Source organism: Hoplias malabaricus, chromosome 13 (genome assembly GCF_029633855.1).
Source record: "Hoplias malabaricus isolate fHopMal1 chromosome 13, fHopMal1.hap1, whole genome shotgun sequence".
NCBI lineage: Eukaryota > Metazoa > Chordata > Actinopteri > Characiformes > Erythrinidae > Hoplias > Hoplias malabaricus.
Window position 1 is genome coordinate 20,760,782 of NC_089812.1, and position 13,810 is coordinate 20,774,591.

The window sequence follows — 13,810 nt, forward strand, 5'->3', positions numbered from 1 at the left end:
AATGCTGAGAGCCGGAGACTCCGAACTTTTCTCCAAGACATTTGCTCCTGGAGCTCCGGGAGAGATTCGGGCCGCTTTATCTCTCTCTCTCCTTCTCTCTGAGACAAGCCGGGGGCTGACGAGTGGAGCTCTTTAGACGGTGAGAATTTGTTTCTCTTGGTGGCGGCGAGCTTAAATGTGTCGGAACTTGTGTTTAAATCCATTAAATTGTGTTCTGCGTGGGGAAGTCATCAGGACTGTTAGCTGAGTGGCTAACGTTAACCTCAGTGCTCGGTCGCTTCTTTAGCAGGCGTTTTACGTATTATTTCTTTTCATTTCGGATGTCATCTGGATTTAAGTGGCTTAAAAGGAGTTAAATAGACCGAGTTAGAAGAAGAAGAGCGAGTTTCTCTCTTAGCTGAATGAAATAGGGGGAGGAATAAAAATGAAGTCTGAGAGTAAACAGGGATTTGATGGGATTCAGGTGTGTCCTCCCTTCTACGGCTCACTAATCGACAGTCACCAGATTTATCGGGCTCTTAAACTTGAATAATGTGTCTTTTTACGATATTTATTTATTTTTATTTAACCACTACTTTTAAAGTATGTAATTAATGTTTTCTGTGCTAGAATACCCGATTTGTCACATATAAACCGTATAGTTTCCAACGGTGCTCTTGTATATTGGTGCTCATGATTCTCCTGCCAGCGTGTAGAAACGAAAGTATGTTGTCGTGTGTTGTTTTTCCATGGAGTTATGCTGGTGACATCTCTCCAAAAGTAGATTAAAGCATGGGTATTACTTTATTATGCCTTGAATGATTTATATGGGAATGAGATCTTAAAACTAAGAAGATATTATTATTATTATTATTGAACTAATACTATTTTAATGCTTGGGAATTGCTTAATAAGGAGCAATTAATGAAATATCTCATTCCCATACTTTAATAACATGACTCCAACGTTGTTAGGCCATTACCACACTTAATTAATTAGTTCCCCCACAATGTTCCCATGCCTTCTGGGCTTATTAAGGTGTTCACATGCATTATTAAGTTGTTTCCACGCCTTGTTAAGTCATTCACAAGTGTTAGGGTCCAGTTTCCATGCCTGCGTTTTATTATGTAGGTGTGTCACTATTTGAGCACCGTTTTCCCCCTCTTTCTAAACTGTTAAGATGGACAGGCAGATTTCACTTTCAGTAACCTGTACTCCGCGCTCTCTTTCTGTAGGCAGCTTTAAATCAGTGTCAAATATAGTAACAGTGCACATGTTTTCATTGTTTATTCCCCCCCGGATGTTACATTACACATACACCTTTCTTTAAAAGTGGTTAATGCACCTCTTCTCGTTTGGCCCAGCTCCAATTTCACAGCTCAGTTCAGGAAAGTTGCCACCCCTTCCTGTTTTTGTGGAATAAACCAGATTATTTCAACCATTCTTCTGCTTTCGGTTGACACTTTCAGTTACAGAAGTCGGGCTGAATGCTCCAGGCACACTCCAAAGCCAAAATTTTTTGGACCCTCCTTTTAAGCCAGCGTTTCTTCTACAAGGAATGGTTTTAATAAGCAGCTTGTCCCACTAGTCCCTCTTTTGGAACGACTTTATATTATGTGATATTGCTTTAAAAGTTTGTGTTTTTTGGCCCTGGGAGCATTAGTGAGGTCAGAAACTGATGTTGGGAGATTTTAGCTCTGGATCACACACTCCAACTTAACAACTCCAAACACCACTCCAACTTAACCTAAAATTATTGGGTGGAGCTCCATTTCTGCAGAGAAGGCAGCTGCATTGCTTGACAGCAAGGGATTTATACCTCTGTAGCCCATGCTTGGATTTGAGCATGGGGAGATTAGGCTCATGTGCATGTCATTTCATTCAAGTCTTACAGAAGAGGAAATGTAAACGACATTTCGTAATATGTCATTGTAGGGGGTGTTTAAAAAATGTAGACGAAGTGTGTGAGGCTGGGTGTGAAAGCTCAGTTGCACTGATTGAAGAATTTCACTGTTGCACTGTTTTTTTTAAAAAAAAAAATAAATTCTGGTAGTCAGTGCTGAGTGTCCGTGAGCCAATAAGGATGCTCGCTTCAGAGTCTCGACTTCTGATTAGCTCAGGGCGTTAAGATAAATCACATTGCAGCACAGAATTTTGTTCTCTGTCATTTTCCGCATGTTGTGCGTAATGTATATGGGTTCCTTTAAAAGGCTTAGTGTATGTGGATGTGATATATATGTGTGTGTGTGTGTGTTTTAGGGCCCTGAGGGTTGAGTTAAATTTAGTGCCACAGCTGTTGGGATGGAAGGAAAGGGGATGCCCCTTAATGTTTTTTACTCCATAGTTTTTAATGTCAGTTACTTTAAGAGGCAACCCTACAGTCACTTTTACTTTCACTCTGTTTAGGAGATCAGAAACCAAAAGCTTAATAAATCTGCACTGTTTCAACAAATATCTTCAATAATTCAAACCCATGAGTGTTTTACACTTCAGTGTTTATGGCTAGTGCGATTTGTGCCAGAGCTTAGAACGAGACATACTCTGCCCCTTTTACACAATTGAACACAGTTCTGGGTCTTAATGAAACATCTGTGACCTGCTTATTGTCAAAATAACACAAGGATCCCCACAGCAGCGTTTTCAGTTTTTACTCAATGCTCTTATTTCTCTGCACTCTTTGTGTCTGTTTTGCTGTGTTTAACCCCATCTTTGCGCACTCATATAAAACTCAGATCCAGTGCCGTGATTGGACAAACTCAGACGAGGGGGCAGGGCAATAAAATCTTAGCCCTTGACGTCAGAAGTTGTTTCACATGTAATCAAATTTAATGTAATAACTTGTCGCCTTTTAAAATCATTTTCAGTATCACGTCTAAACTAAAATTAAGGAGGAACAATGCAGTCATATTTCCGGTGGTTAACATCCAAGTGTGTACACTTTCACAATTCAAGGTTATTAATGGGAAGTTATAAGGTATGCGTGTGATAAATGTTTCCTGGTCTGGTTTTTGTTTCTCTGTATACTATTTAATGTTTTGACATTTCCTTTCTTCACAGGATTTAAGCCTGGACACTCCACATGTGTTGAACCTCCTCCAGTGCACAACGTGAAACGCTTTACAGAGGAGAGAGAAATGTAAACCAAGTGAAACGGAATGGGAATCATCTTCCTCCAGCCAGAAGAAGAGACTTTACATTTGTTACTGACTTTACTGCACCTTTACTCCATCTCTGATGCTCTCACTGCTGCTCGCCACTTAACATATCACTGAAATTTAATGATATGGACAGCACTTTGCACTGTCACTCCTGGGCACACAATTACAATTGTGAGGAAAGCCATATTAAAATAAAGCTCCAAATCTATTTTAGTTAAAACAGGAGCCAAAGGGACGTTTGAAAGGTCCAACTTCACCTATTTTTGAACCAATGACAGCAGAAAAACTGATAGTAATGATCTTGCACTGGATATAGGCTTTAAGACTGTGAATGGAAGGTGATTGTATATGAATCAACAGCCTCCACCTGTTGGTGAACCTGAGGATTTAAGCTGGGATTACCTAGATCAAACTGGAAATTGCCCTGAAATCAACTGGAAAGGCACAAGCTTGCTGGGTTTATGATGAGCATATTATACCTGCGTCAGCCAAAGCTCCCTAAGTTTTAATGTGAAGTGAGTGTCTGACGTCACCGGTGACGGCCAGAAAAGCTCAGCTTGGTCAGTTTGGACATTTGTTTTTCTTGGACAGTTTGCAGGGGGTGGAATGGCAGGAAAGGACTACAACCATCTCTTCAAACTACTCATCATTGGAGACTCCAGTCAGTACTTTTCTTGTTTTATTATGGTCTCTGTTAAAGCAACAGTGATATTCAGACTCAGAGCCTGGATTGCTCCACATATAGAGCATCAGAATCAGGCTTTAAACGGGCATGATCTACCACTTTTCCAGAAGTGAATGCAGTTCTGGCGTCTAAATGAAATACTAGTGAAATTTTTGATCTCTTGCTTTGATCAAAATACCACAGGGATCAAACTCCACAGCAACATTCTCCCCCTGTCTATACAGATCTGTTCAGAACAGCTGGCTTCTGTTTAAGCTCATTTTTGTGCTCTCACATAAACGTCATAGTAGGGCCAAAAGTTTTGAGAACCTAAAAAAAGCAGAATCTATAAGCAAGAAATTAAATTTTGAAAAGGAGAGGAATGTTATAAATATTGAGAGTTTAAAAAAATGGTTTATAAAGAGTATAGAATGTATTCAGCGGGCGTGGTTTATCTCCAGCAGCCCGTGGTGGATTAGATCCTGCCTTTCAGTCAAAACGGCCAGAGCTGAGAAGCAACATGCTTTTAGAAGCGGAAGTGAGAGAGTGGAACTCAAATACGAGAAAGTTTTGGAACAGAAATTGATACAAATTAACAGAGTAAAAACGGTCCTTCTTTCCGAAATGTAATTTCTTGGTTATGGATTCCGTTTTATTCCAGGAGAGGCTCTGAACAGGGATCAGAATGGCTTGTTTTATCCCATGTTTTCAGACTTAGGCAGGACATGTTTCACAGTGAGTTTGTTGGTGGGTTCCAGATCCCCATGATAATGTGCACGTGCACTGAACGAGTGAAGGTTTTTCATAATCTGTCCTGTTTTAAAGTGCAAAGTTGACACAAATTTCAGACTTGTCACTAACAAACACCAACATGTCTCCAACGTTATAGTCTAAGGCTTTCTTTATGAATTTAGTGTCACAAGGGTCACGGGGTTCAAAAAAAGTTGAGAAACATCACTTGAACCGCAAGGCTGAAGTGAAACGTGTGTGTGTGTGTGTGTGTAGTTGACCTGTCCCTGAGCGTAACACCAGTGAGTCATAGTTGCTATTAAGTTTGCGCTTTAGGAATATGAACCTGGGTGGAGCAGGAAAACTTTGCTCAGTAAGTGACTCTAACAGCATGACATGATACGAACAATGCCCTAGTGCTGAGACTGTATCACTGCATAAACTACATAACCAATGGTCTGCTGGCGCTCCTTATTCAGAATGAGTTCACCTACTTTAAGGTGCACCCTCATTGTAGGCAAAGCTTTCTGTAGTCTACAGAGTTTAAACTGAGCATGCTCAGTGTCTAACAAGGGCCAATTGGGTTTGAAGCCCCCAGCACTGAGCTGTGGAGCAGAGAAATTTAATTATTTGAGTCAGACGAGTTTGGGGGTTGGTTGTGATCCAGAAGTGGAATTCACGTTAAGATTTATGTGACTGAATGCCATCAAACCCTCTCAGAAATCTTCCATTATTTAGTGTTAAGCCTTCCCAGGAGAGTAGGAGTACAGAAATTGATGAGCATTGTTTTAACCAAGGCAGAAACTATTATTGTTATCAGTATCAGGATCCTTTCTGAGGTCAGTTAATCTGGCTTAAATGCTGTTTAGATAATAGTAAGTATGTAAAGTAAAATGTATTTATACAGATAAGAGCAACAACATGAAATACAACACAACAAAGGGCAAGAATGGCAGTGACATTGTTGCGGTGTCCATTATCCAAAAGCCCGCTTAAAAAGGCAGGTCTTTAATTGCTATTTAAAAGAGTCACAGTATCAACCGATATTATCATAGAAGGCAATGTGTTCCACAGCTTAGGATCGACGACCTCAGATGCTCGATCTCCACGAGTCTTTAAATGAGAACGTGGAACAGACAGTAAATTTAAATGACTCGACCTAAGAGAATGTGCTGATATGCAGTGGTGAAGCAGACCAACGACAGACAGAGGAGCCTGGCCATGTTTAAAAAGTTTAAACTGAATCCTATATTCAATATGAAGCCGGTGCAAAGATACTAAGAGGGGTAATATGAGACAGGCTATTGACTTAGTAAGTAATCTCGCTGCTGCATTCTGAATCACCTGCAATCGGTCACGAGCAGACAAACTCGAAGAAAAAAGATCATTAGAGTAATCAGTATGAGACTAAATAAATGCATATATAGATACATATGTCAATGTCCATAAAAGCACATGTACGTGTAAATCATGTTATATTCATTCAATCATTCACTGTCTGTAACCTTTATCCAGTTCAGGGTGGCGGTGGGTCCGGAGCCTACCCGGAATAACTGGGCACAAGGTGGGAACACACCCTGGAGGGGGCGCCAGCCCTTCACAGGGCTAAATCACGTTATATCAGAACTAGAAAAACGTGTTGAAATATAGATGGTAAATTGAGGCAAGATTTGACAGCGCAAGGTGATTATTCTTAAAGATTGTAATTTTTGGTTATTTAAAACAAAACTCTTGACTGCTTCAGTCTATTTATCTTACCTGCAGTTAGGTTTTACAGTAAAAAAAAAAAAAAAAAAAAAAAACATGCAAAATCATCTGGAGAAGACTGTAAGTTAATATAAAAAGTTTTTATTTTTTGGTCCATTTGTCACTGGTCCATTTTTACACATTGTAAAGAGCAGCTGATGTCATCAAATGATGCAGATATGCTTTATTCATGTCTGCACTGTTTAAAAAAAAAACAAAACACATTTTGAACACAGCAGCTGTCCTTCACACTGTGAACAATTAATGATGAATGGACCAATAGAAATGCTCCAAAATTACTTTTAATAAAATCTTTTTACATTGACTACCAAAATTAATATGCTATTTTCCTTCTCTTATTTTGAAGATGTGTGTTTTTCTTTGGACAGTGATGAAATGCTGTGGTTGACATTGTGCAACACTGATTGTCTCCACACACATTTCTGTAAAATGCACTGTCCAGGCCTTTGTCCCTGCAGTCTGTTTCCTAAGTGTTTGCTTTGGCAGAGTTTAGCGAGCGTCATTGATTAAATGGATGGAATCTGTTGCATAAGGCGATGCCAAGATCTCCACTCTAAAGCATGGTCCTGCAGAACAGAGTTTCTGTGCTGAAAAAGAGGAGTGTGAATCTTGCTCTTCTCTGCAGGATGTTATTCAGTTCATCAGAAAAAAGCAGCATAAGAAAATGTGACTGGAAAACTAGTAACACATTAAGAGTGGAATAAAAAATGGTTGAATAAAATGGTGTTAAGCAGGGCTGTGCGATATCGTGTCATTTGCGATAATATGGTCATAATTTTTTTTGAAAATCAGTATCAGTGAAAAAAAATCAGTGATTAAAGTGATATTCTGACTTGTTTGTATAATGACATCATGCAGTTACCCATAATATGCCATACACTCTTTACACGAATCGTTTAGACACAGTGGAGAGTGGCGGAGGCATCTGCTCCAAAAGCGGAGTGACTTCAGTTGTGTGGAGGGGTGTGGTTACTCAATATCAGACATACAATAAACCACGGAGTTATGTGAGAAATGAATCAGAATTAGAATCAGAATAACTTTATTGGCCACTGTGCTGCACACAGGCGAATTTGTTCTCCGCATTTAACTCAATCCCTGCAGTGAAACACATTTACACACACACTAGTGAAAATTCTTAAATGTGTTTTTTTTTTAAATGTTCAGTTGCAGGTTGGAGCTATACAATATTTGGCCAACAGTGACGAGAATGAGCTAATCTGGCTCCTCACTCTCTTGTTTTACAGATGTTGGGAAGAGCAGCCTCCTCTTGCGATTTGCAGACAACTCCTTTTCTGGTGAGTGACTTCATCAGTTGTAGTTTGCAGAGTTGCAGATGGGTGTTTTAAGGCAGTATTGTGTTTATACCTTATTACTATCATTTCATTGTTTCTGCAGTCACTGTCCATTCTCTCAGCTCCACTGACCATACAGGAGCACTATGTAGTTCTACGGTTACAGACTGGTATCTGGTACAGTTTGGAATGTTTCGCTGCACACTATGCCCCTGTTAACCCCGTTCTACAATGGTCATGATTTGGCTAGCTCTGTCACACTAGTTATGTTACTGTCCACCTAGAACTGGAATTCTGTGAAGCCGCTTTGTGGCAACTTCAGTTGTGAAAAGCGCTATATAAATAAATTTGGTTTGATTTGATTTGTACAACATATGGACATTTCTGAATATTTTTGCTGACCTTAATATCACCTGTTGTGTTTGTGTGGTTGCTTAAATAAGAACGAACATCACCAGTACTTTATCAGTCTCTCGTTCTGTTCTCTGGTTTTCTCTGGTTTTTGGGGCTGTTATGTCAAATGATTTGAGAACAGTGGTTTTATTTAGTGCTGGACAATAATTCAATGTCAATATATAATTGCAATGTAAACTGTTTCAATAAAAAGATATGATATTTAAACTCATTTTCAATATTTCAGTGCACATTATTTACAGAATGTGTCACAGACTGACGGTCATTAGAGGGTGCTGTCATCCGTTCAGCACTCATTTTAAAGTTTAAAATATTAATATTGACAAAGGCAATAGATTGATGTTTCATGGTGATGTCGTGTATGTTGTTTGTTCTTGGAAATTTTTCAGTGGATTGTATACTGATATTGATATCGTTATTATATTGGATCGACCGAAATTGAGTAATATGTTGTGATATCATTTTTGGTCGTATCGTCCAGCCCTAATATATTTTTTTTTTAGTTTTTAATTAATTAATTAATTTATTTATTTTGATATTCAGATTTGAATGTCTGGGCGTTGCTCTTTAGAAGTATGTAAGCACTTATTATGCTTTTTTATTATCATTATATTGGTGGCAAAACATTTTATTAAAATGACAAAGACATAATTTATCACAGTTGTTTCTGGGACAATACGTTGACCACAAAAATGGCTACTGTGACAGGCTTAGGTTTGTCTGGTCATCTGTCATCTTCTAGTCTTACATCAGTGGTCACAGTGGTGTAGCAGCACTGCTGTGTCTGATCCACATGTACAACACAAACACACAATCACGTCAGTGTCACTGCAGCGGGGAGCGATCAATTCACCAAAATCATTCCTGCTCAGAGGTGGTCCTGTGTGGATCCAAAACAGAGAATGGACAGTAAGTGTAGAAATAAGGAAGTGGTCTCGATGTTATGGCTGATCTCTGTGTGTGTTAATATGTTTTGTCTTGTATCTTCTGTAGGGAGCTATATAACCACTATTGGGGTGGACTTTAAAATACGGACAGTTGATATTGACGGAGAGAGAGTCAAACTCCAGATCTGGGACACAGCCGGTCAGGAGAGATTCAGAACCATCACTTCCACGTATGCACTAACCACATAACCGCAGTGTTCATAAAACTAAAGGTCACAAGGCACATATTAAACTTAAAATGAGCGTTTTGCCATGAATCATATTTAATCACATGTAGTCTGTGTGACTTTGTGGCAGTTTAAATTTCTTCTCAGTAATGTAGCTAATTTGATGGAATAATACATCATACTGGGTGAGTGTGTGAAACTGTCCACAGGTGTGTGTGTGACAGGGTGAGGGTGTGAAACTGTCCACAGGTGTGTGTGTGACAGGGTGAGGGTGTGAAACTGTCCACAGGTGTGTGTGAGAGTGTGACTGGGTGAGTGTGTGAAACTGTCCACAGGTGTGAGTGTGAGTGTGACTGGGTGAGTGTGTGTGAGTGATACGGTGAGTGTGTGAAACTGTCCACAGGTGTGAGTGTGACTGGGTGAGTGTGTGAAACTGTCCACAGGTGTGAGTGTGACTGGGTGAGTGTGTGAAACTGTCCACAGGTGTGAGTGTGACTGGGTGAGTGTGTGAAACTGTCCACAGGTGTGAGTGTGTGAATGACCTGTGGCTGTAAGATTTAGATCTGTACTTTACTAATTATTCATGAAATGACAAAACTTCTACTGAAAAAGATCAATGAGGACCATGATCACCTTTTTACTCAATCACATTTTAGACATTAAGAGTTTTTCTGTTTCTCATTGAGTTGCATCAAAGTCATTTTAGACCAAAATGATCCAAAAGGAGAACATGACTTCAGTTCCTGTCCTGACAGATCAGCTAAAAAGTTCCCCCTCTGTTATCTTTCTAGTTGCTACTTTTGTTTGTACTTCCACTCAAGTTGTTTTTTAGCTCCCCTGCTGTTACTTTTACTCGAGAATAATCAACACCAGTCTCCTAGCCTCAGGGGCAAACTGTACGTATATTTAATTCTAAGTCAGCTTTTCAGGTTTGTGTTTCCTCCCACACAGGTATTACAGAAACACCCATGGGGTCATCATTGTTTACGACGTCACGAATCCAGAGTCGTTTGTTAACGTTAAACGATGGTTGAATGAGATCTCCCAGAACTGTGACAACGTGTGTAAAATATTAGGTGGGTTTTTTTTTAATGCACACAGGATATAATCAAAGCCATAAAACAGAAAATACACACATGGCTCCTTCGGTTAAAGATGGCACATCCCACACTGTTCACTGTGTGCAATCATAGACTGTCTCAGTGGAATATTAGGCTTTGTGTTTGAATTCTCAGCCCAAATCTTTCACTCTGCTGTTTTTTTCCAGTTGGGAACAAGAATGATGACCCTTCCAAGAAGCAGGTGGAAACTCAGGATGCTTTGCGTTTCGGGGAGTCAGTAGGTGTTAGAGTATTTGAGACCAGCGCAAAGGAGAATATCAATGTAGAAGAGGTAATATGTTTTTTTATAAACTGTGACACTAAATCCCAGTGGCTACAAGTCAAGGCAAAGCAATTTTTTTTTTTATTTTTTATATATATATATATATATATATATATAAATAGAGCACCTTTCATACAAGGGCAATTCAAAGTGCTTTACAGAGTCAAAAGAAACACCCAGTTAAATTAAGAGCAAGAATAAAAATCATAAAAGTCATTTAAAACAATTAAAGGCAATAAACGAAAATACATAAAAAGAGTAAAAGAAAATGACTGAAATTATTTAAACCATTAAGATTATACAATGAAAGGAAAAAACAATCTAAAGTGTCATTGCAGTATAAAAAGTTTTAAACTGAGCTGTAGCTGCTCAAACAGGAATGTCTTCAGTCTTAATTTAAAAGTGTCCAAAGTCCGGGCTCTTCTGTTGTTCTCGGTCAGCTGATTCTGTTTAAGAGCGGAATAGTAGTTAAACACTGCTTTTCCATGTTTAGTTTAGAATAATGAAGTCAAATAGAGCTGGACAATACGGCCAAAATTTATAATCACAATATATTTCTGTCAATTAATTTTGGTCAAAACGATATAATTCGCATATTCATATGAACAATAAATAAACTGAAGAACTGCCAAGAACAAACAAGAAACATGACATAACCATCAAACCAACAACTTTGTGTTGGAACAGTTTGGTGAAAATAAGAGGTCATTCTGGGAAACATTTTATTGACACATTTTATTTTATTGTTGTTATTATCATTTACACGTCACCGCTATTGGGAAAAACCTCCTAATCCAGATGTTATTGCTAGCGAATTTTGACCATTTTTATTGATCATTTCATTCATTAAATGTTGACACGTTGTAAAGTGGAGCTTTGCTTTAGTGTTTGTGTCCTTAAAGACGTTTTTATTGTATTCACTTTGATAAACAGCAGGGAAATGAAGATTCAACTGAAAAAAAAAAAAACATTCAACTGAATTGCAACGTCCTTTAATTGTCATTGAACAGCAGTGCATTGAAATTTGGCCTCCACATTTAACACATCTGTAGCAGTAAACACACACATATACCTCTTCCGCCTCTATTCTAAAACGATATATATATATCTTTATTTTGTTATATATATATATTATAATTGTCCTTCTCTGAGTTTGTTTCTTAAAAGTTAAAATGTCCTAGCAGCTCCAGCGCAGAGCTAATGACACTGGAACAAAAAAGAAGGACTGTGAAATGTTACTATGACCTGGATTTGTAAGACTTGTGTGCCTCTTCTGCTCTGTCCAGATGTTCATGGCCTTTACACACATGGTTCTACGGGCGAAGAAACAGAGCCAGAGTCGAGCGGAGAAGGAGAGGGAGAGAGAGGACACCGTTCACATCAACTCTCACCGGGACCGTGACCGGAGAAAGAGAGGGAAGAAATGCTGCTGAGAAAGAGAAGAGTGAGAGCGAGGGAGAGATGGAGGGATGGAAGAGTACAGCGCCTTCAGTCAGCTGGCACATTCTACCAGAAAAATTGCTTAACTTTGCACTGAAAAAAAGAGGTAGAGAAAAATGAGAGGTAGACACAGCCACTGTCAAGTGCCGAATATGTTTTTTATGTGTCTGTTTGTCTGTGTAATTTTAGTACTAAAAGGGAGTTGACAGTCCAATGTATTACGGTCTTTAGATATCTACTAAAGGAAAGACACTAACAGACCTGAAATGATCTACTGTGATTACTCAATGGGGGGAAAAAAGACCTGTTTTATGTCAAATAATATAAAAAGAGATGACGAACCAGTCATGTGTCCAAATTAATAATAAGCAATAAAATACAACTTTTAAATTGCAAATATCTTTTGTTGGGTTTTCTTTGGTTTATTTATTATTTTGTATTAATGTATAATAAATTATTGTATTAGTTTAAATTATAATATGATTTTATATAATATTTAACAAAAATATGACTGCACCTTCCATATATTTAAATGTGACATAACCTTTTCCAGAAGTGAGCACAGTTCTGGGTTCTTAATGAAACATCAGTGACCTGCTTTGGCCAAATTACCACAAGGATCAAACCCCACAGTAGCATTCTCCACCTGTTTAAACAGCCCTTATCGGAACGGCCTGTTCCTTTAAATGATAATGAGCTGCTTCTTGTTCACCCTGACCCGAGTGCACAGCATTGAGGAGCAAAAGCTTTAATTTTTCCCTTCTCAGTTCTCAAAAATATTCTCTCTTGATTTTGGCTTTTATGCTCAGTCCTCTAATTTCTGCTCGCATATTTTCATAATTTTGGCTTTGTTCTCATTTCCCAGCACGTTTTTCTCTGTTTTTGCTTTCTACACTCTTGTGTTTGCTGTTTTTGATCTGTGGTCTTATTCCTCCTCCCACATTTATTCTCAGTTCTCTGATATCTTCATTCATGTCTGTTTCATGCAGTTTAACCTCATGTTTACGTGGGCCCAATGCTGTGATTGGAGATGTTTATTTGGGGGGGTGTTTTCTGACTGAGACTGGGTGGTCTTTTTTACTGACAATTTGGTGTGAAAAGGTGGAACCTGTTGGTTAGTATTTATTTCCCCACCCTCTGAAGCATGATGATGTTGTTCAAAACCCTGTTTGGGAAAAGCCTCTACATTTCCTTTCCAGTTTGTGGATGTTTTTAAATTATGTAGATTGATGAATCAATTTTAAAATGCTCAGAGCCATTAAATAAGAGAGATATTTCAAACACTGCCTGTCCAAAACCTCTCAATAATATCCTACGCTCACTGTCCATTGTACCTGCTTCCCTTAACGTACAGTATGTTTTTGTACTGTTTCACCTGTTCTTCAGTTCTCTGGACCCCCACAGAGCAGGTGTGATGTGGTGGTGGATCATTCTCAGCACTGCAGTGACACTGACGTGGTGGTGGTGTGTTATTGTGTGTTGTGCTGATGCGAGTGGATCAGACACAGCTATGCTGCTGGAGTTTTTTTTTAAAACACCTGAGTCACTCCACCACATCTCTGCCAGCTTTAGACAAGCAAGTGGGATGGACAAACACAGGAAGTAGGAGGATAATGGCAAGTAGGAGGTTAGGGTGGTGTGGTGCCTGCAACGATACCCTTCTATCGCTGCTGCACTGAAAATAGTCCACCGACCCAAATCATCCGGATGACAGTGTCCTGTGTCACTGATGAAGGACGACCGACACACACTGTGCAGCGACTTTACATATACAAGGTGGAACAACGAGGGAGGACTGTCTCACAGAGTGGATAGTGAGTGTCCACAGGGTTTAAAAACTCCAGCTGCACTGCTGCGTCTGATCCAC

General features: G+C 39.1%; 1 protein-coding gene across 1 annotated transcript; it reads left to right on the top strand.

Moving 5' to 3' along the window:
* si:dkey-16l2.16 (ras-related protein Rab-35) lies at nt 1-12,321 on the top strand. The gene is made up of 7 exons (XM_066642754.1): nt 1-139; nt 3,037-3,798; nt 7,545-7,595; nt 9,000-9,123; nt 10,072-10,196; nt 10,388-10,512; nt 11,790-12,321. Exons 2-7 carry the CDS (start codon nt 3,744-3,746, stop codon nt 11,934-11,936), a joined length of 627 nt encoding a protein of 208 aa, XP_066498851.1. The 5' UTR covers nt 1-139; nt 3,037-3,743; the 3' UTR covers nt 11,937-12,321.
* Nucleotides 12,322-13,810: the final 1,489 nt, after the last annotated feature.

What these genes read in the sequence shown, in the direction of transcription:
- si:dkey-16l2.16 (XM_066642754.1), top strand. Translation starts at nt 3,744, where the DNA reads ATGGCAGGAAAGGACTACAACCATCTCTTCAAACTACTCATCATTGGA. An exon ending in TTCAGAACCATCACTTCCAC is followed by an intron (nt 9,124 to 10,071) that starts GTATGCACTAAC and finishes CCTCCCACACAG; the next exon opens with GTATTACAGAAACACCCATG. An exon ending in CAACGTGTGTAAAATATTAG is followed by an intron (nt 10,197 to 10,387) that starts GTGGGTTTTTTT and finishes GTTTTTTTCCAG; the next exon opens with TTGGGAACAAGAATGATGAC.